A 22,082-nucleotide genomic window follows, 5' to 3' on the forward strand; every position below is an offset into this window, starting at 1 on the left:
TGCAATATTCTATGTGAGTTATGCAAGGAGACTGGCAGGGAAATTGAAATTGTTTGTTGTGCCGTTGTGATTCCGTTATTCTTTCCTTTATTATACATGGGTGCGGCCAAAATTTTGTATAATATTTGAAACATTCATTTGGTGTTCTATGCTCTAGGGGAAGCCACCTTGGCATAAAGCGTTCACTGCTATGCTAGTCATGTCTGGCAAACTATGCTAGCTGTAAATCTGTTCTTCACACCCTATCATAATGATTTGTTGTGTTTAAGGCTTTGTATGTGTAGCTCGCGCACTCTAAAGTTCGCATTTAATATTGGCTACCGCTGAAATGGAGGCCTAATTCCTCTTTCAATTTTGCCAAAGCACGTGTAAAAATTGGCGACTTTCAAAAACCACTGGTGGATCGAACAGTCTAAAGGGCATAATTTTCTGAAGCCATCAGATGTTGGGCTTCTCATGAGGTTCGGTTCTTGTGGAGGGAAAAAGAATATACAGCTCTAATTATGAATGCAAAATTTAAGTAAGCAAATGGTGTCTGTTACATACAATTTGCATACTATCACTTAAGTATACAGTACGCTTCACATAACCTGAACCAAAGTTTTTCAGAGGAGCGGTGCATTTTTCAAGCCTAACTTAAATTTTTATTCTTGGTAGTTGCCTACTGCACTTAATATTTTTCTATTCTTCTTCCTTAACTTATTTAATCAAGAGATTTTTCGTTTTGAAAATACAAAAAAAGTAAGTCTGCATCTAGAGGACACACCTCCTCGTGTTTTATTCTCGTAGTAACTAGTTTATGAATGAAAATAAATTATAATGCTCTAAGTGGGACTAAGTGGGACAAAATATAATTGCTGGAAAATATTTGAGCTCAATTTTTTTTTTTATAATGAAGAAATTTTGGTTCATGTTAGGTGAATGCGCCTTGTGTTAAAAGAGGGACAAAAATGTTGAGAGGCAGTATGAAACTACAGGCATTTGTATATAGCAAGATAGGCATCCGAAAGATGGAGGGCTAAGTGTTAGGAATGTGTACATTACTGTTTTAAAGCATCAGGTACAGACTCTTCCTCATTATGCCTGACCTTTCTTTCACCTCGTAAATATTTTTTGGTGCTTTTCCAATGTGGGGAGCGTATTGTTTTTGGCTGATATTCAGCATTGGATCTATAGGAAAGGAAGAAAAAAATGTGACCATAGTTTTTCTAGATTGGTCAAGAAAAAAAAATAAAGAGGATGCGCCACTTTTTTTTGGTGTCATAGATAGTTGAGTTTCCTCTTTTTTTCCCCCTGGTCATATTTTTTTTTCCAAGAACGCTGGCACAACTTCAGCATGTTCTTCAATTAGGACTGCTGACTTCTTTTCATTAATGTGGAATCATGCCTCACAGATTTTGTGAACAATGCTGATTATGGTTGTAGTTGAACAACTCTTGTGTGCTGTTCATTTGACAAGTAAAAAATGAAGCAAATGAAAGGAAGAAGTCCTGTGACTGCTTTGCAGGTTTTTTCTTTTTTGTCCATTCCACTTAACTGCATGCATTCGTTAGTTTTAGTGTGCAAATAAACTAAGCAGCAGCAACATATTTTGTGCGATTCACTTTGGCGACTTCCAAATTTTAACTGAATTTTCAGATTGTATGAGCACTGCCCTGTAAAACCCGAAAAATTGGCTCTGTGCACGCAAAATAATTTTTGCAAAACCAACAGGCGCACACAATTGCTAGCGTTACCATCAACAGCCGCACAAAGGTTGACGGCGTTATAAGCGAAATCGTGCCTAAGTGGTTGTGGCTGCTGGTACAGCATTCTTGAAGGCTTTGCAGTAACAAAAACAGCATTCTCTGTAAGGCTCCCAAAGCAGCTGCTGCAGCTACAAAGGAACTATTTGGACTCAGCATTAAATTCTAAAATTTGGGTTGAAGCAACCCCTCCCCCTTTGGCTTGAATTCACCTGATTTTTGAGTTGGCAGGTATGCCACTCTGTTGATAGCTGTTGATAGTTCAACCACAGGATGGCCACTGTGCACAGTCTTCACTGCATGGTTGCTCTGCTGCATCGTTGCTGTAGCTCATGCCATCTGTGCAAGCTTCTTCTGTTGGGATGCACCCAAAGAATTTGTTCAAATCCAAGGAAAGTGTGTTTACCATGGCTGAAAGTGAAGCTATGAAAATGTGCAGGTTTGTTAGAAATGTGTCTGAAGGAGGAGGAGGAAACAACTTTATTCAACGCACTAGACAATATTCTGGGCCAGGGTCACCAAGGCCAACTGGTCCTTCAGCTGGTCAGAGGCTAACCAAGCCTGCCACGTTGCGGGAGGAATTTTTTTGCCTGGCTTTGGCAGTAAAGTGATTGTTTCCAAGATTCTGGAAGGGTACATTCTTCCCAGTGTAAGTTTATAATGCTTAGAACATGTTCTTTGTCCTTGTCAGAGAGGTTTCGAATGAGTGAGTATGTAATCTGGTCCTCACCTGGGACAGACTTCCGCTTTAGCTACTTCGCCCAGGGGGTAAACGGCTCATCAAATTCTGCATTGGTAGCACCAGTGTATTGAGGATAAAGCCTAGGTAGTAGAGATCGCTGGGTTGGCTTAAAGGCCCACTGTCCACCCTCCGGTCGAAAATATTTTCTTCCCCGGTGACTGTGAGACTTCGCCCCTAGAACGCAAGGCCGCAAAATGTTTTTGAAAAGAGTAACTAATAACGCAGTTACAGCCACCGCAATCACCCGATTCTGTCATGCCTCTCTCCTTCCGTTCCCTCGCAAAGGTTTTTCACTTTCCTGCCCGAGGTCGTCTAGCCTCCGCAATACAAATTCCCCTTCCTCCGCGTTTGGCGGAAGGTGGGGCGTGGCTCTCCGCGAGCGCGAAAAAAATAAAAGCGGTCGAGGGAGCGCGCGCCGCTGGATTCAGTCTTGCCGTGGCGAGGGAAAAGCGCGCTGCGAGAGGTAGACACCCATCCTTCTCCCGTCAGTCAGCGAGACGGACCAATGGACATCGTTCGCGGTACGTACGTCATTGCTGTGGCCCGTCGGGCCAGCGCAGGAAACGGGGAAGCTGGCTTCCCGGAGGAGAGCATGAGAGAGCTTTGAATTGTATTTTCGATGCTTTGCGGCGCGCGTGTCACTGTAGCATTTTGCACAGACTATCTCCGGTACCTGATCGAAACACTGGGCTCCTTTGCTTAAAAGGGCCTTCCCTGGACAGTGGCCTTTTAAAGGCCCACTGTCCACCCTCCGGTCGAAAATATTTTCTTCCCCGGTGACTGTGAGACTTCGCCCCTGGAACGCAAGGCCGCAAAATGTTTTTGAAAAGAGTAACTAATAACGCAGTTACAGCCACCTCAATCACCCGATTCTATCCTGCCTCTCTCCTTCCGTTCCCTCGCAAAGGTTTTTCACTATCCTGCCCGAGGTCGTCTAGCCTCCGCAATACAAATTCCCCTTCCTCCTCCGCGTTTGGCGGGAGGTGGGGCGTGGCTCTCCGCGAGCGCGAAAAAAAAAAAAAAAAAACGGTCGAGGGAGCGCGCGCCGCTGGATTCAGTCTGGCCGTGGCGAGGGAAAAGCGCGCTGCGAGCGGTAGACACCCATCCTTCTCCCGTCAGTCAGCTAGACGGACCAATGGACGTCGTTCCCGATACGTACGTCGTTATCGGGGCCCGTCGGGCCAGCGCAGGGAGCGGTGAAGCTGGCTTCTCAAAGGAGAGCATGAGGGAGCTTTGAATTGTATTTTCGATGCTTTGCGGCGCGCGTGTCGCTGTAGAATTTTGCACAGACTATCTCCGGTACCTGATCGAAACACTGGGCTCCTTTTCTTAAAAGGGCCTTCCCTGGACAGTGGCCCTTTAAGGCATCCGCGCCTAGTAGCGAATAGTGTTTCTCGAGAGTGGGAACAGGAGCCGGTTGAGGCCCGAGCAGTTATCTATGTGCCAGATTCATTTTTGATTTAGCGTGCCGTTGATAGTGTTACAAATTTTGTTCCAGTGATTTGTGTCAAGTGTAACGCAGTGTTCTTTAACCAGTCGCGTCAATTCGGTGACACACTCAGACAGGCGAGAATTGTTGGGCTGACTGCGAAGGATACTCAAGAGTCGTTACCGCCTCTTCCAGATGCATACAAGGTAAGGGTCCGGATTATCTGAGGGTGCTGAAGGGGAGCTCTCCTGCGTAGCTTGTTTCTGGGCCTGCTTGAATGCTTTTGTCCAGCTCTGAAGACTGCCAGTAGTATGAAAGGTGTTGCGAAAAGTGGGGAAAGGTACTCCAGTTTGTGTGGGAAAGTTTAAGCTTACGCGGAGGGGTACAGCTAGGGACAGTGATTTGAATAATGTAATCGTCTCTGATCAGTTTTTCATCTGTAACCTGCCAGGCGACATCTCGCAGTCCGCGGCCCATTGAGAGGTCTGGCATGGTGGATTGTTGGTGCCTGTAATCTTCCAGAGTAATGGAATTTGGGGTGTTATAAAGTTATATTTACTCCGTTTAATGTGTCGTTGGGTATGCGGCCAGGTCAGAAGGTGCGTGGTAATCTCAGATAACGTGTGGGGGTACAAAAGTTGAGAATGGATAAATGGAGCGAGATCAGAATACAGTGTAAACGCAATGAGGTGATATCGAAGACGAGAGGCAACTTTGATGGCCTCATATCGGAGGTCCCGACGAATGTAAGTGCTCACTAATGGGGCGCAGTCGCCGTCATGAGCTGCATGCAGGGCACGGTAACCCGAAATACCTTTAAGAGCATGCGATTCTTGAATTAGAATGACGTGGGGCTGCGAGGGTAAAGTCAGGCGCCATTGGATAAAGAGGGTTCGACTGGTATTGAGATTTCTGCTATTCCACTGTACAATGTGCATGCTATTCCTCACAGCCATTTTTCAGCTATGTTAGCACACTTCTCGGGGGGCAGACGGAGGAGGATGCAGCAGTTGATTCAGTGAAAGTAGATGGACGGGGCCATTTCAGAGAATGAGAGGAATTCCATGCGTTCGTCATCCTGCAGGAGATTACTAAGGAGGGTATGCATCAGTTCGAATGCTTGGCGAATGGTGGAAATTTCTGCAAGATAATAGGGTCATTCCGATCTTTTATGAAGTGCATATAATTCTCAAATGTGATAATTGGTGTGGAATCGGGAGAAAGGTTTGGGAGGGGATATGGAATGTGGCGGGTTCTGCTTACTCGGTGGTGGGAGAGTAGCTGGATTGAGAAGCGGACGTGGGCAGCTGGCTGTTCCTGAACTTCTCTATGCCAGAAACAGGTCCGAGGGGATCGTGCAGCCTCCTGATTCGCCGATGATAGTGGGGGGAAGTCCTCGCGGCATGGAGGGTGATGGTGGTTTTTGCTGGGGTTACCAAACTATGTTTGTCGATAGTCGCTTTATAGTGAAATGCCGGGAATTAGATGGCTTTTTCTGCTCTTGGTCGGAAGGTTCCAGTTGTTCCCCGAGACTTTCCTTCGGTCATATGCAGTTTTGCGGCAATTTGGTCTTGTTTATGTACAGGGCAGGTCTAGTCAAAAGTAGAGTGGGTTCCACCGCAGGGGAAGCAATAGGCGGAGCAACGATGCGGTTCATCTGGTTGGTCGATCTGGGCTGAGCAGGTGGGGCAGCGTTGATATGTCGGAGGGTGAGAGCAGTTCAGCAGCCGATATCCATATTCACGGCACCTGCTGCACTTCAAAGCATTGGGTCTTTCAGGCTTGCATCTGTACAAGGCACGGCGGAACAGAATTTGTCGAGGTATATGGGTGCCTTCAAACGTTATTAGCACTGACTCAATCTCTCCCATCATACGAGCAGACAGAATCGTCGCAAGCCACGATTCAACGCTTTTAAAAGTTCGGTTTCGGAAATACCTTTCTCGATTCCATGAATTACAACCCGGCACGAAACCACAGGGCCGTCACTTAAGATTGGATGTTATCAGGGGTGGAAGTGCTGCTCCATTTGCTCCATTCTGCTCCAAACTGCTTTCCCTGCTCCATCCTGCTCCAAAATGCAATATTGCTCCAAAACTGCTCCAAGCTGGCTGTTGTGATGTTCTGCCATCAAATTTAGCAGAACACTGGTACAATGTCATTGCACCAGTGGCAAAGGTATCTTGCACTGGGCTTAATACTAATGAAATTTTCATAAGGGAAGGAAGCGTGGTGCATGTATTTGCCCGCAAGTAAATTCAGTATGAGCCACCGGCAATTGAAGATAACTGAAAAAAAAAAACAATGCACTGTGCACGTGATATAGCACCTCCTTCCCGCCTTTTGAATTGCCGGTGGAGAGAGAAGCGACAGCAGCAAGCGAAGCAGATAGCGCAAACTGCAGTGAGCCAATTAGGAAACTTGTACGACTGCAATAACTGCATGAGTTGTTCTAATGATTCTGGTGTGAAAACAAGACTTCGCCATTGAGCCTCTTTGTCAATGACAAGCTTGTCAGGCCTACGGAAGACAAAACCATACTTGAATCTTTATGGGTTGGTACGCCAAGTTTCCAGTCACTAGGAACCTTCTCAAGAGTGTTGGAAAGCCATACAGGGCCTATGCCAAGATGTTAAAAATGAGCCCCAGCATTGCTCAAGTAAAGAATGATGACGAAGAATGATGGCAGGAGACAGTGAAGTAGAAAATGCTGAAGGATGAAAAAGCCACCCTTCACTGCTGTCTCTCTTTCCTGAAGGCTCGGGAACTTATCAGCACATGCATAAGATCAAAATGGATATGCTCAAGATAGAGCAGAAATGTCGTGCTCATTAATCTGAGCTCCAAATTAATGGCGCTGCTTGAGCACTTCGAAGTGGTAGACATCGACATTTGAATCTGTCAAGTCAAAATAGGCAAATGCTTTATTTAGGTCACGCTCGGTGTTCAGTTATGAAGTGCACCAGGAAACATTCCTTTTGCTGCTAGTCTGTTCCAAGTTTGTTGACCTTTTGTCCTGTCAGAGATGAGTTGGAAAGGCAAGGCATTGAAAGGAGTCAGATTGGAGGTTTGTATTTCAGAAGGAGAAAACTGCGACCATCAGAGGCGTTTGACCTTAGAAACCTGCTCCAAAACATAATTCAATTGCTCCAAAATTCTGGTTGCATTGTTCCAAAGCTGCTCCAAAATGGCTTTATTACTGCTCCCAAAGCTGCTCCAAAATGCTGAAGCCTGCTTCCACCCCTGTGTTATGAGTTTTGGTTTGAATAGATAAGGAGGTAACTGCTGCTACCCTTCGTGCAGTGAATTCATTGAGGGGCCTTCGAAGGGTGACATTCTGGCGGTATTTGCAGTCGGAGCCTGTCGCTCATGTGGCGCCAAGTCTGCTGCTGAGGCAATGGCTTGAAGAATTTCGTAGGGTTTCACCTGGGAGATATTTAGCGTACTTGGTGCCCTGAGTACGACGGTTTCCGGCGCTGATAAGACCGTTCTAATTCGTGGGGCATTGATCACTTACCCATCTGGCTCACTCCCAATCGTAAACGCCTTCGCGTCCAGACAGCGCAATCGTTTCTCAACTGGGACAAGTTTCAGGCCGATACTGCGACCCCCTTCTTGTATATTGACTCCTTGTCTGTACTCCGAGAGGCCCGCACTCAAGCTCTCAGATATACCCTGTGACGACTCCACAGTTGGCATGGATGCTCATCTGGCTAAACATTGGCGTCGCGCAGATCACCCCGCACAACGTTTTCGGACTCACGGAAAACGTCACAAGGATCCGGGCATACCAAATTCACCTACAAAGTGAGGCTTGGCACGCTACATGCGACCGTCTTGAACAAGTACCAAGCATATCACGCCTTTGGCGCATCTTTCGTGGCTTAATTGGCAAGGCACGCGGGGCCCCACCTCTCACCGACCTCCTCCTCAATGGCAAGCCGGCTGATATTGAAGATGAAGTTATACGCACCTTTTTCCCATATGCCAGTCCAACGCCTCCATCAGCAGTTTCCATTTACCTAGTCACAAACCCTGATCCAGACCTCGATCGATCGTTCTCTAAGGGAGAACTGCTAGCAGCCCTCGGAAGAGGCCGAGATCGCGCCGCACTCGGGCATTACCGAGTCAGTTGGCAGGAACTTCGTATTCTCGACTCGGCAGCCCAGGGAGCCCTTCTCGGCATCATTAATTCTTACTGGGAGACCGGAACGGTACCGGATTATGTCAAGCTTTCTCATATTATCCCTATCCATAAACGTGGCAAAAACCCTCGACATCCTAGTAATCTGCGTCCAATCGTCCTTACTTCACTTCTCTGTAACCTCGTCGAGTGCCTGTTTCATACCCGAATTAGTCACTACATTGAACACGTCAGTCCCGTGTTTCATTCAACCCAATCCGGCTTCCGCCCCAACCTCGGGACTCGTGACTGGCTGTTTCGAAGAGTTCTGAATAGAGCTCATCATAAAGCTCTGCCTGATGTCTCCTGGCTGTCGATATATACAAGTCCTTTGACAATGTTCGCCATGAGGTGATCCTAGAGGAACTCGCCAAACGCTTTCCTAATACTCGGGCCCAAATCTGGATCCGCAATTTCTTTACATCTAGACCCATTCACCTAATTTGTCATAGCTTCGGAACAGGTGCCCAAAACCTATTACTTGGATAGGGGTGTGCCCTAGGGCTCCATTCTTGGACCCATATTGTTTGATCTGGGCATGACACGCGTCGCCAATAATTTCGGCAATAAGACACCCATCCTTCAACATCAGAAAGCGAGACTGACCAATGGACGTCGTTTTCGACGGCATAGTTGCGGCTCGACGGGCCATCGCAGGGAACGGGGAAGCTGGCTTCCCGAAGGAGATTATGAGAGAGCTTTGACGCTTTGATTTGTATTTTCGTTGCTTTGCGGCATGCGCGTAACTGTAGCATTTTGCACAGACTATCTCCGGTACCTGATCGAAACACTGGGCTCCTTTGTTTAAAAGGTCCTTCCCTGGACAGCGACCCTTTAAGCCCACTCCGTGTCGGGCCGGGCCGGGTTCGGGTCTGTAGCTTCGGGCCGGGCTCGGGCTCAAAAGTTCGACCCGTGCACACATCTACACCCATCTTCGTTTACGGCTCAGGTGTCCAAAGAACAAGTGTTACAAGATACTGTGGCTTTCACATGAACCAAGTTATTATTATTGAAGAAAGGAAGGCGCCTTATACTTTTGGGAATGTATATACCATGGTATTGTGCACACCTAACCAGGTAAAGATTATGTTTTCATATTTTTCTTGTAAATTGTATATTGGTTTATAAGAGGAAATGCGCGGTATCTGTCAGACTTCAGGAAAGAGGGAAAAGGTGGGAGTGGAAATGAAAAGAATAAAAATTGGCAGTGGTTTAGCTCGGCTAGGCCAGATTATAGGCTTTGAAGTCTCTGGTTCGCATTCCATCGTTCGTCACGGGCCGCCCTCTGTGAAGCAGGACTCAGGTCTCTCCTCCGGCTGCTCGGCGTTTATCCAGTCGTTCGGCGCGCTGTTCCTCGGTTTCTTAGCCGATTCGTTTCCTCTTCATCTCATTCCGATGCCGATTGCAGACTTCCTTTTGCTTAGCAGACTTGTTGCCGTCCATACTGCCGCCTCAACTGTGGTTGCGGCGCACGCGGGCTCTCCTTTTCAATCATCGCGACGTGCTATCAGGCATGCGACACAGCCTATCACACTGGCGAAGCGAACGAAGGCGAGCGCAACGATGTGTGTGTGTGTGTGTGTGTGTGTGTGTGTGTGTGTGTGTGTGTGTGTGTGTGTGTGTGTGTGTGTGTGTGTGTGTGTGTGTGTGTGTGTGTGTGTGTGTGTGTGTGTGTGTGTGTGTGTGTGTGTGTGTGTGTGTGTGTGTGTGTGTGTGTGTGTGTGTGTGTGTGTGTGCGTGCGTGCGTGCGTGCGTGCGTGCGTGCGTGCGTGCGTGCGTGCGTGCGTGCAAGCTTTATTTCCACCAGAATGGAGGCCCCCTACTTCTCTCCCCCGGCACGCAGGCAACAATGAGGCAAGCGGTGTGACGTCATACCAAACGGCGGCGGCGGCTCCCCGGAAATGGATGGATGGAAAAAACTATTTTCTACAGACTCGATGGGCTTGTGACCGGGCACCGTGTGACCGGGCCAGGTTGAGGCTGGGAAGCAGCCAGGAAGATTTCTACCTCCTCCGCGTGGCTTACCCAGTGCACCACCGCGGCGGGGCAGAGAAAACATAAAAATAAAGATAAAAACTGAGAAAACTGTTTTAGTGTATGTAAAAGGCTATCGTGTCTGACCGTTAATGGTGGAGTTTAATTGTCCCCCTAATTTTTACCGTTCACTTATGGTTTCTCTCAACTGCTGAACAGCGGTGTTACACACACGCGTTCCGATCATTTGAGTAAAGAAAAAAAATAGCTTGCGTATAATCACTGCTAAATCATGTTCTGTTAATTAGCGGCGGATCTTTTGGGCAGGCTTTCGTAAAGGTAGTTGCGAATTAAAAGAAGAAAGCAGCGGATCTACTGTAGTTTACACCTACATCAGAGTTGAGGTAAGTTGAACGCCCTTTATTGACTAGGAATGCTAATGGCAATGGATGGGGGTAACGGGGAGTGAGCAGAATCTTCAATGTTTACACAGGTCGTCTCTCATCTCACATTGCACTGAATACATCACTAAGGGAGCCATACTTGGCAAAAATCATTTGTGTGTTAGAGTGATGTGTAAGCTGCATGGGCGAGGAGCTTATTCAAGAAGTCTTCTTGACATCGGGTGAGATGGGCCTTATGCGTAAAAGGTGGGTCCGGTGTGACCACATGCATGCGCTGCTTCACTGAGGTGAGGCTACGAAGTCTGGTCCGTGTATATAGTGCATAATAAGGGCAAGAGATAGGAGTGTGTCGCCCGCCCAAGGTCGAGTAAGGATGAAGAAAGGGGATGAGGAAGTAAATGTGAACATCCTACCTGCAAAGGCAGCCGCGGCGTGTGCCGTCGCATTACCCTCTGATTCGTCCGTGTGAGTTTTGGTCCACCGAATGACAACAGTTCTGGACGCGAGTTGGTGGTTTTTAAGGAAGCACTCTATGGCCTTAGCAGTTGCATACGCGTATTGAATCAACTCCGCTGCAATGCACTCCTGACAAGGGTCCTCAGACTGCGAATTCAGCATGAAGCAGGGTACCTTGAGGTAGGTGGCAGGCATAAACGCCCGAGAGGCAAGGGTTGTCCAAGGAGGTTATATAATACTACCTCCTTGGGGTTGTCATCGCATATATACCCATGCCATAGAGGCAAATTTGTTAGTGATTGCAGCGTCAGTGTATATGTGAATTGTATCAGGGATTCTCTCTTGTCGGTGATGGGCAGCGAGGAGCTGTGTCGCTGTTGTGCATGAATTCCTGCCTCGCAGGGAAGCTAACTTGTGAGACGTGAGATTCAAAATGGCAACTGCATATGCTAGCAACACTGGTTTTCGCCCCCTATTCTAAATCTTCTTTCCTCACCCCCAGCTAGGGTACAGTACCCAGGGTGACAGTGCTCCCCTATTTATTCCCGCGTTAAGAATTCCCGAAAACCTGTTCGCTCACAATGGCCTGTGCGACGGGAACTGCATCCCAAGCTGCGTGGACTAGCAGATGCATGCACTGCATTTAACTATTATCCCTGAGTCAGGTTCTCTCATATTGTGCATGAATTCTTGCCTCACAAGGAAGCTGACTTGCGAGACGTGAGAGTCAAAATGGCGACTGGTTTTTGACGGCGATCTAGCGGGCGGCAGCATTGACCCTTCCTTACAAAGGCTGGCACCACCCTAAAAAAGGCCGTTTGCATCGAGGCTCCCTAATGCAAATACAATTTTTGCTATTCTTTAGAAATCGCGATGTTACAATCAGGTTGCGTACTAAAGTAAGAAATCGTTTATGTCTACACTGCACCATGGTCTACTCGCAGGTACTCGCTCGCACTGTTCACAACACGGTTCGCACCACCGTAGTTCGCACTGCCACGTGGACGTACGGAACTAAAGAAAACGAAACTAACTAAAAAAAAAAGCCCGCAAACATTCACGTTTGCAAGACATACAAATGCAATTTTAAAGTTTTTTGGTGGTTCAAAACACAATTTTTGTTAGAAATTGATTTTAAAGTAGAACCATTTTTATAATTTAGTTTTCTACATACTTGCCAGCGCCTTGCTAGTTTAGGCGACACGGCACCGGCAAGCATTAGTACTATCAAGCCTTGCCTAGGTTGGGGACCATCATGGAAGTGATGGCGCTGTGGTCATTCAATGCCGGCGGGCGCATCGTCTCCAGATGAAACCAGACAATTCAACGAAATTTGGCTTAATTTAGCGCTATTTATTTAGTGGGATTGCCAGAAGAACCGAGCATAAAACGTCTTTTACTGAAGATTACGTGCGGTGGTGACCATGCTTTCTATGAGCCACGGTGTGAGCCTGCAAGGTCAGGTGGGTATTACAAAAGCAGCATACAAGTAAAAATTTGCAACCACTGGTACTCGCTCCCTCGGTGAAATTGTAGATGGATTGTAAGCCATGTTAAAGACCGCCTGTTACACATGATGTGCTTTTCAGTCGATGAACTCGCATTGCCTAAAGAGATTGTTTTGCGCGAGTGTGTCCATCGATCAGAGATCAGCGGTAGCAGAAGTACCAGCGCAGTTAGGAAGTCAAGATACATCGGTGAAACAGCCGTTTTCACGCCAAAGAAAGAAGGCTGCCATTTACTACTCTAGGCAACTTTACCCGCAGACTGATATGGCTGGCTGAATCTGGCATATGTTTGAAAGAAGCTACTGCGAACCGTAACTGCAAGGCATCCGCATAATTGGTCGTGCACGTGCGTGGCGGTTTCGTGCGATCGTGGCGTACTCGCGGCGGACACATTTGATGGCTTAAGCGTCGTGGCACTTTGAACTGGCTCACCGGAGGTTTGTGTGAAAGTGTTAAAGCTAATCAACCTTTTCTGCGATGTGTTGCTCGAGCATTGCGGAATCTGCAATCAGCTGCGTTTCGCGGTAGTCACTGTTGTACGTGACACAAGTTCCGTGCTTCGTAGCATGAGTTGTTTCACTGTTATCGACAGCGTAGTGCGGAATTGTATCGGCTGAAATGGGTGAAATTAATGCCTACTTGTTTGTAGTGCTCACTTGAGGACATCGAAGAAAAAAAAAAAAATGCTCGTGCTGGTGGGTTGTTGTCGGAACATATATGTTTTAGTACTAGTCTTCGCTGAATAACCTCTGCCTATTTTTTTATTACTATGGATTCAATCGTAGAAGTTATCGTGGCTTAAATACACAGCATACTTGATGGTAGTACTACAAATATAGAATTCAGTGGTAAATATAACTGTGCCTCTAGTAAAGCAATTTGAAAGGGACCATATATCGAGCTTCAGGGTGCGTCGTAGCTTCAAAATATCTGTTCTTTAAACAAACCAGTGGTGGGTCATCATTTGCTTATAGTTGAATGTGGCTCTTCTGCCAACAGAACACTGGAACTTAAAACTTTGTCATTCTCACACATGCAGCGAAATGAGAAATAATATCTATGGAGAGAGTTTAAAGTGTGTTGCTAATTACAAAAACAATAACAAAATGACAAATTGAAATGTATATTCTTTGATTGAGTTATCTTTTATGAAATTGTTTTTTGTATGATGTAATTCTCAGTTATTGTTACGAATTCTTGGTATTCTGAGTGCTTCCTGCTTTTCTGTAACTAAGCCATAACGTGTGTGTTGTATGTTTGTCTGTATTACTTTAGATTGGTGTCTTGGGAGTTGCTTTGAGAAAATATCAGCAGTGGTTTTAATGTTGGATTTGTCCTGTCTGCAAGGCTATCTATAGTAAATACTTTGCCAGATTTCAGTAATGATTGAAGTTATTCAGATGTGGCCTGAACACAACTGCGTAGAATACAATATCAGTACTATCAGAACCAGTAGAGAAAGCATTGTTCGGTGCTTGTAGTGGGTATGTGCATTGTATGGGTGGATTTAAACCTGCATTAGCTATGTTGTACTGCTTGCTCTTTTAAGACAAATGTAATATTTTCATTAATTTGTATCAGCAAGCAAGAAATTAATTGACTCAGCTTTTCCAAAAATGAAATTGAAAGTCCTCCATCTAAATGTTCCTGCGCCAGTCGTTGTGCACCCTAGAAGTTGTAGCTGTGAGTAGATCATGTCCTTCAAAAAGGTCAAGTGCATGTTTCAATTTGGGAATTGATGTTTCTAGGTACTCTTTCCATTGAGCCATATTGCATCACTGGTAGCAAACAAAAGCACAAGCCATCGTACCACCCGCAGTGCCACCAAGGCTTGCCAACAGCAGGGCAGGCATTCTCAGGAACTTGATGTCCTGTGCTCTGAAAGCTTTGGCAATGTAAGTTCTGTCTTTACATTGCCTTTCATTTCACTACTTTGCCTTCACATCACTTGCAACATGTTCTAGCTATTATAGGAAAAAAAAAAAGAAAAAAAAACACACACAGTTGTTGGCAATAGTGGGCCCGCCGGTAATACCAGTAATCGCCCACAAATGCTGTACTATTACTTTGCTGACTTTGCTGACCAATTGCAACAGTGAGCTTAATGTTTCAATGTTGCATCTGCAGTGCAAACACCTCTCCTGTAGGTCTCACTGTACTTTCTGACAGCAACAATATTGTTAACCTTGCAATTTGTGTTACAATTAGTTCTTTTTATGTGTCACAAAAAAAGATTTTACAGGAGGGTATTATCTTTTCGTGGAGGAATATTCTGTGTGGTGGCCACGAATGTGGATGGAGCTTGTCTGCATCTGTCTGGCCATAGGAAATGCAAATTTCTACTGTTTTGATGCCGATGGCTTAAAGCACCCATGGCTTTTCCAGACGATTTGTGCCTGCCTACCTTTTGGCAGCCAGTCATGTAGGGCCTTTTTGTTTGATCTGGATAAAGATCACGTATGTGTGTCATAGTTAAAACTGAAGGCAGAGTAGAATGTAGCCTTATTGCACAACAATGGGCAAGTATTTATTGACTGCCATAACTTACTGGCCCATACGATAGTAGTTGGGTGTCATGCTAGCATATTCACTAGCTCACAGTTCCATTGATTTTTTACATTTTATCATGAGAACATTTATATGTGCTTCTAGAATTTAATTTACAATTTCACTTCATATTATGTGCATGCTTTTGTCCTACTTTTGCTCTTGTAGCTTAGTGCTAACAAATCCTTTTGTACTTGGTCACACTTTGGATTCTGAGGGCGAAGCATGCAATGTCAAGTCAAATGACTCGCTTGTTTTAGTTGAAAATCAGCTTGTTGAGAAATCTGGATCCGTATTCTGAGTTTGCATCGTTATCGAAAGTGTCGCTACCTCCCCGACCTCGAGTCGTTCGTTTAGTATAGAGCAAGCCTACTGTAGAGTAGCTATCTACGGGTGGGTAGTTCATGATGTCGCAAATGCTAGGTCGGCCATTGAAATTGCTTTAGTTTTGGGGTTAGGAAATGAACCACAAGACTAAAATTCATGTGTGGTTGTGAAATCTGCTTGGAAAGATGAGGGGACTTAGAGAATCTGTGGTAAAAGTGTAAATTTAAATGTGTGAACCTTGGAAATATGTCTGGTTAACCATTTAAGGTTAGTGCACGTGACGCATATGCAATCATCAGTGCACAATTCTGTTAGTGGTAGTCAGTGGTCTGCTGGTAACTATGGTTTCCATGGTAGTGCAAGTTTTGGAAGCAGTGACTGACCAAAGGGTGCTGACATCAGTGGCACACATTGCTAGTGCCTTGTGTGTTTTCTGGTACACGTCGAATTACGGAACTATGGTATGGTTTGAAATCCTTCATGCACAATTTCCTAGAAGCTGCATGCCGCCCCATAAGGTACCTAGGCACCTTCTCTTTTGACAGTAGGTCGTCTTGACTTTTATGCTTGCACACTATGCTTACATTTGTAACTATTCTGCTATACATTTGATGAACTGTTATATTTTGTGCTTTTTTTTTCTTTTTTGGTGACAGTTTCTTGCTTGTGCCATTTTAGTGGCTTGTGCAAGATATGAATAAAAGAGAAACAGTCTGTATGGGACTTGGGTAATGCCTTTAGAAGGGTCTGTGATTTCGCTGTTTCATGGAAAGGCGAAACACAGAATAGTAGTTTATTTTGCAGTGCCTATTGTGAGACAGTACGCTTTCCATTGACTTAATTTTTTTTTTCCCATTCTTTAGGTGTATGATTTGGTCACTGCATGCACTGTTTTATGAGATATGCACGCATTTGTAACAGTTAACTGATTTGTTGACGGAGAGATTATCTTTCTTTTTTGCTTTATCTAGGTACTTTCTTGGCTCTCCAAGTCTAGCCTGCATGAAGTTGCGAGGCTTTCCCTGTCTCAGGCACAGCTGAAGCGGATGGCACTCTCCAGCATAGGATTTAGACACAAGCGATGCAGATCTCCTTGGCTTGTTTCTTGGTGTTCTGCGGACTCATTCTTTGAGAACAAGAATGGTAAGATCCTTGTTTTTCTGGATTTCTGCATTATTATGCTCTAACTTGTTTGATGTCTACCCATCCAATGTAATTTTCATGTTTCTTGTTCTAGGTTACAATTGTCCTCAAGGTTATTGGCGTTGCAGACTTGCAGTGGCATTGGAATATTACAAGAAATATTGACTCTGGTGCAGCACATCATTTATGCTTAGTGCAGTGTTACAACAAATTTTTCTTTTAGTGCAGAAATAGTACTCACATTCTAGTATTTTGATAGGAGTGCTGTGAAGTTTTTAAGGAAATGCTCGAAAAAAAAAAAAAAAGAAAGAAAGAAAGAAAAGCTGTGGACCAATGGGTTTCACTCCCAGGCTGAGCTGAGACTGGCCACTGTGTTTGACCACAGCTCTACCTTGTTAGCCAGTTTCTTTGTGTACTTAGCTCTCAGTCTTTCATGTCATCCTTACCATGGTGGCCGCTTTTCGATGGAGGCGAAAAGCTAGTCGCTCGTGTGTTGTGAGATGTCGGTGCTTGTTAAAGAACACCAGGTTGTCGAAAATTTGGGAGCCCTCTACTGCAGCATTTCTCATAGCCTGAGTTGTTTTGGGTTGTTAAGCCCCGTAAACCGAACCAACCAGTCTTTCATGCCGCTTTAGGATATTGCCATCGTCGTTGTCTTTATCTCCTCTTGCAAAGTTGCACTACAACTGCCACTTGATTATTTTCTGTTTGTCTCTCTCTCTCTGTCTCGCTCTGTATGAGAAAGTTAGAAGGTGTAATAACTTTCATTTAGTTCTCAGTAAACAGTACACTTCAGCAATGCCGGCAGGTCTGGGAAGTCAACACTTGCCGTGTTTATTCCTGGGATTGACCAACTGAAATTTGGCTTTAGTTTAGTATGATGGTGTTGTGGTCATTGTGTGAATAAATATATATGCAGAAGAAGGTATTAGACTGCAGATCATGTCTGAAATGATTTTAAAGAAAACATTGTTCTTGCTTGTGGTAGCCATAAAGAAATGGATGGACTTGTCATGTGAGTGTCAGTCCACATCATGCAGCTTTGTTTTACCAACAGTTGAGTAAATGTGAACAACATCTAGTGTGCAGTCGGGGGAAAATTGATGCGCACATTCTACAAGAAAGGTTATACATAGAGATAAAGGCAGCAGAATGTCACTTCAACATGGAAGCAGCTGGAATAGAAAAGCTGCTTAGTGAAAGCAGCAACTTTAGATTAAATCAACAAAGAGTTTTAATTAGTGGTAAAAAAAAATCATTATATAATAATTTTGTCTTTACATTAATTTTATAAAACTGAAAAACTGTCACCGTGAAAAACTTTTAAAATCGTTGCACGTTGCAAAGGAAGTAATGTGAGAGAGGGAGAATGAAGATGATTCCTTGAAGTACAAGCTTGGACTGAAGAGCATTTTATAAAAAAAGTAGTTTATTTTTCTTTTTACTCTGTATTCTCTGCCTGTTGGCAGATTTGGAGCCCCATAGATGTAGTTAGGTTGATAATGGTGATGATATCCAGTATTTTTGCAACTTTAACGGTGTGACTATTGTGAAGTATTTTTGTTAGTCACGGCCTTGCTCTCCTAGAAGGGTGTACTATATATATAAGGACAATTCCAAGATTAATTGGACTAAAATATAGATGGTCTAAGACATCACTGTCTGTCAACTTATGTAATGTTGTCCTCAGGGACAGTGGAAAACGCATTGCTATAAGCTTGCACCTGGCTTGCTTTTGTCTTGCGCACTCAGGTTTCCCAAAAGAGCAGCTGATGAGAAGCACCCCATTGCTGTCCTGTCTGCTGCTGGGCGGAAGTGCCTGTTCATCCAAATTTGCGTCACCTCTGCTGTCGCGGCCACGTAAGTGCACTGTTTGCTTGCCCTTGTGTTCTGCTCCTGTCGATTATTGCTTAAGCAAGCACCATTGATGAGCTTAACATTTTTTTTGTCTCTGTTTAACCTCTGAACCAATGAGTGTTAGAGTGGATGTTTGTTTGTTTGTTAATTAATTAATCCAACCAATCAATCAAGCAATCAGTCAATTTTTCATGCAACGAAGAGTCAGACTGCTGTCCTAAAAAGTACAAAGATTAAGGTCTGAGCGTGAGGTAAGGGTACCATTTAAGAAATTGTAAAGTACTTCTTGTTTTCTGTATTGTGAAATGCGAGGGAATATGATTTTTATTATTGAGCGAAAAATTATGGAACGTGAAATTTGGTGCGTTTCAAGCAGTGAATTTAGCAAAATTGAGATTTACCTACACTCAAACAAATGCGTCGGCTAGTTCATTGGAATCTCAGTGACACAGTCTCGGATGATATGAATTCGGCAGCATGTGAATTTGTGAAATTCTCGGGCTGACGTGCATAGCATACAGTTTGCAGACGCTTTGGTGTTCTGAACACTCTTGCAGCAGTACGGAATGCGGGAGCAGCAACCGCATGCATGAGCGCCAAGCAGGGGCCTGTGACCGTTAATAAATTCCATGAGTCGTGCACATATTTTTATAAGTGCATTCTCCCTGCTTCAGGGTGCAAACTTTATTTTGATGACGGTAATTTTTATGATGCCGGCCTTTTTTGATTCCACGAGTTTCATGTCATTGAGGCTGCATTCTAAAACATCCTCCATTTCAGTAACCAAGATAAATGAGAAATTGATGGTTCTTGCCGTTCTCTGTTTCTTTGTTTTGCAGTGTATATGCCATACCAAATTCGGGAGTTCAAGACGAGAAGCAGTAAGACTGCGGACGTCTACCCAGCCCTTGTGATGAAGGCACCCGACTTTAATGAGCGGTTTTTAGGCCTCAGAACTAAAAGGGATAAGGTAAGTGTCGGCAGAGTTGGGATGACTATTTTTAATGCAGGGACCGTATTTCTTGCAAATATACAGGGTGTTCTGCATTTATTTGTCTGGGTTGTAAAAAATTATCCCGCACGAACTATTGGACTACTTGGACCCAAAGGCCAGCCACAAGCTACCTTTTTATGGTCTACATTTTTATAAGTTATTTAACATAAAAACATGCCTGATGTTTCTAGAATCGTTCAAAACTTGCAGTCAGCTGCAGCAGAACTTTTTGTTAAAACAAAGAAAGCTGCCAACTTGACAGGCTGCGCCATCTGCCAAGCTACGAGGCAACCAGTGTCCTGAACAGAGTGGGGACAGGCCGCATAGTTCTCCAGATGGCGCAGCTGGCCAAGTCGACTGCTTTGCTTGTTTTGACGAAGCATTCTGTCGCAGCAGACTGCAGTTTTTTCTTCTTTTTTTTTTTCGATTTTGAAAATATCAGGCACGTTCTAATGTTAAATTATTATCAAAAACGTAGACCACTGCAAGCTACTCTCTGGTGGCATTTGGAGCCTCAATATTTAGTCCAATAGCTCGCACGGGAAATTTTTTTCTAGCCAGACAGATAAGTGTGGAATTCCCTGTACTTTACCCCAAGCCTAACCAACCTTGTTCACTGCACTGCTTATGCCCAGTTTGGGTAGAATTTAACAGCGTGTTCCCTGATCTGCAGCAGCATTTATACTGTTCTATGGAAAAAAAGGAAGTTGGAGCTCTGCACTGCAGTCTCATTTTTGTTCTTGTCTGTTCACTCTGTACTGTGCAATGTAGTTCTCTCTCGTAAACCCCCCATGTGCATGTGTACACATGCGCAAGCATGTGCATATGCATGAATGCGAGAGAGAGAAGCCCCCACCCCTGGATCAGAAGGCCAGTGAGCGTCCTCTTCTGACCCTTCACCCTTCACCCATCGTACATTTTCCACCCTCCAGAAGCCCACCTAACAGCAAAACAGAAAAGCAATAGTGAAATCAAAGTCAAGGACTTAGTGGAAAAGTGGTCAGTGTAAAAGCAAAATGTCCAACCAATGCTGGTAACACAGATTTGTCCTATCGCTTTGTGCAATCGACTGTGGTTTATTTATTTTTCTCCCTTTCCTTATTCTTTGCCATTGACTGCTCCTTCTTTTTTTGTATAGGACAAGCAGAAAGTGCACTCAGAAGCTGAGCAAAATGAGCGTCTCAAGACTCTCTTGTCTGATGAAAATCTCACTCCGGAGGAGCAACAAAGGCTCAGGGTAAGGACAGTTCCTTGAGTTCATGCTTTTACATTGCTTATCCAATGAAAACTTTCTGATATGGTTTGTCTCTTGTGGTAAGCAACTGACAGTCAGAATAAAACAAAACTATCATCTCTTCCTGTGAAATAGAGTACATTAGATTTATGACAGCTTTTTGTTTGTGGGACTTACAGAGTTGGTTTAAAAGATTAGAGCAGAGTGTGCAAGTTGGGGAAAAAATATAAGTCGATGGAGTCCTAAGAAATCAAAACGATAATTGGTTCAAGGTTGTTTTGTGGGCTATGAGAGGTGGTGTAGTGGAGGACGACAAGCTGGAAGATGAAACAGGAGGTTGGTGTTGAGGGAACTGTTGAGGGAACGTAATTGTTCATTGGGTACTATTTCGGCGACTGCCATGCAAGACGGTTAATTTGAAATAAATGGTAGGCGTACAGATGATGATGATTGCAGGGCTGAGATGATGCCTCAGTGCTTAAAACTCACTCCTGCTTATGGCATGGGCAGGTGGCATTTGCCGAAGGGTATCTGGCCTGCGATCCCAAGGCTCGGACAAGCACCAAGCTTCGGGTGTTCAACATCTTCCGCGATTTGCTGGGCATCATACTGATCCTGGCGATCCTTTTCTCCTTCATGGGTGAGCTCTCTGGTACCAGGAAAAGCTTTTTTCTTTTTTTTGTCACCTACGACCCACCTACGACTTGATTTTGCAAAAAAAAAAAAGAATAATTTTTAGTAGTTTGGGTTGGTTTTAAGTTGCTTATATGGGTGTGTGAATATCTGAAAATTTGAGCAGGAATCAAATAAGTTTGTGATGCGATTTGTATTTGATTAAATAAACTGACATTTGGAATTTTCGAATTTTAAAAATTATAGTACGCCGAATATTTTCGAATTCACTTCACCGCACTGTATACTTTGCCGCCAAGCGTGACTGCATTGATTGTCCGGTGAAAAACTGTCAAAATGAAACGGGGCCGTTTTGTAAAGAGGGATGACTGCTATCGCATCGCACTACGAAAAAGGTAGAGGAGGCTTTCCCGACAGCATGCACAAATCAAAGCACTCTACGAAACAGGGAAAAAACGTCATTCTTTCTTGAGTATCTTTTCAAATGCAGACAACCATTGTTCAGGTGTTCATCAGATAAAATTACTGTGATACAGGCGGCTTTCGGCAATTTTTCAGGTCCATTCGATAAGTCAAGCTTTGGTCAAATATTTAGGGGAAACCACCAAGGTGGAGTAGGTTGCTAATAAGGGAGTAAATACTCCTCTTACCATAACGAATTTTTCTTTATCGCTCTCGCCCTACCATTTGTTCTGCTGACCGTCGTGGTTAGCTCCATTGGTGAAGTGACTGCCCTGAAAAGGCGGTGGTCCCGGGTTTGATTCCCGGACCAGAACAAATTTTTCCTTAACTACAATGTTTCCGAGAAAGCTGTATGGCTTTCCTTTGTAGCCGTATGCCTGCGCTTGGGTGGATGCCAATGAGTAATTACTCCCTCATTAGAAGTCAAGTTTTTGGTTAATTTGA

The 22,082-nt window shown here is 44.6% G+C and overlaps 1 protein-coding gene across 3 annotated transcripts in view; it reads left to right on the forward strand.

Moving 5' to 3' along the window:
- The first annotated feature begins 12,159 nt into the window (after positions 1 to 12,159).
- Positions 12,160 to 22,082, forward strand: part of YME1L (ATP-dependent zinc metalloprotease YME1L) — a 44,751-nt gene continuing 34,828 nt past the window's right edge. For 2 of the 3 annotated variants that reach the window (XR_014708011.1, XM_084606558.1), the window contains exons 1-7: positions 12,160 to 12,396; positions 14,190 to 14,336; positions 16,287 to 16,458; positions 18,211 to 18,318; positions 19,155 to 19,285; positions 20,448 to 20,546; positions 21,054 to 21,195. Coding sequence is in view for 2 of the 3 variants with exons in the window: in XM_084606558.1 (XP_084462684.1) it covers positions 12,358 to 12,396; positions 14,190 to 14,336; positions 16,287 to 16,458; positions 18,211 to 18,318; positions 19,155 to 19,285; positions 20,448 to 20,546; positions 21,054 to 21,195 (838 nt within the window). In the remaining variant the exon portion in view is untranslated. The remainder of the gene's footprint in view (positions 12,397 to 14,189; positions 14,337 to 16,286; positions 16,459 to 18,210; positions 18,319 to 19,154; positions 19,286 to 20,447; positions 20,547 to 21,053; positions 21,196 to 22,082) is intronic. The other variant, XM_084606559.1, reaches the window with a different exon arrangement.

The sequence above is a fragment of the Amblyomma maculatum genome, chromosome 6 (genome assembly GCF_055883805.1).
Source record: "Amblyomma maculatum isolate TAMU_Amacu chromosome 6, ASM5588380v1, whole genome shotgun sequence".
NCBI lineage: Eukaryota > Metazoa > Arthropoda > Arachnida > Ixodida > Ixodidae > Amblyomma > Amblyomma maculatum.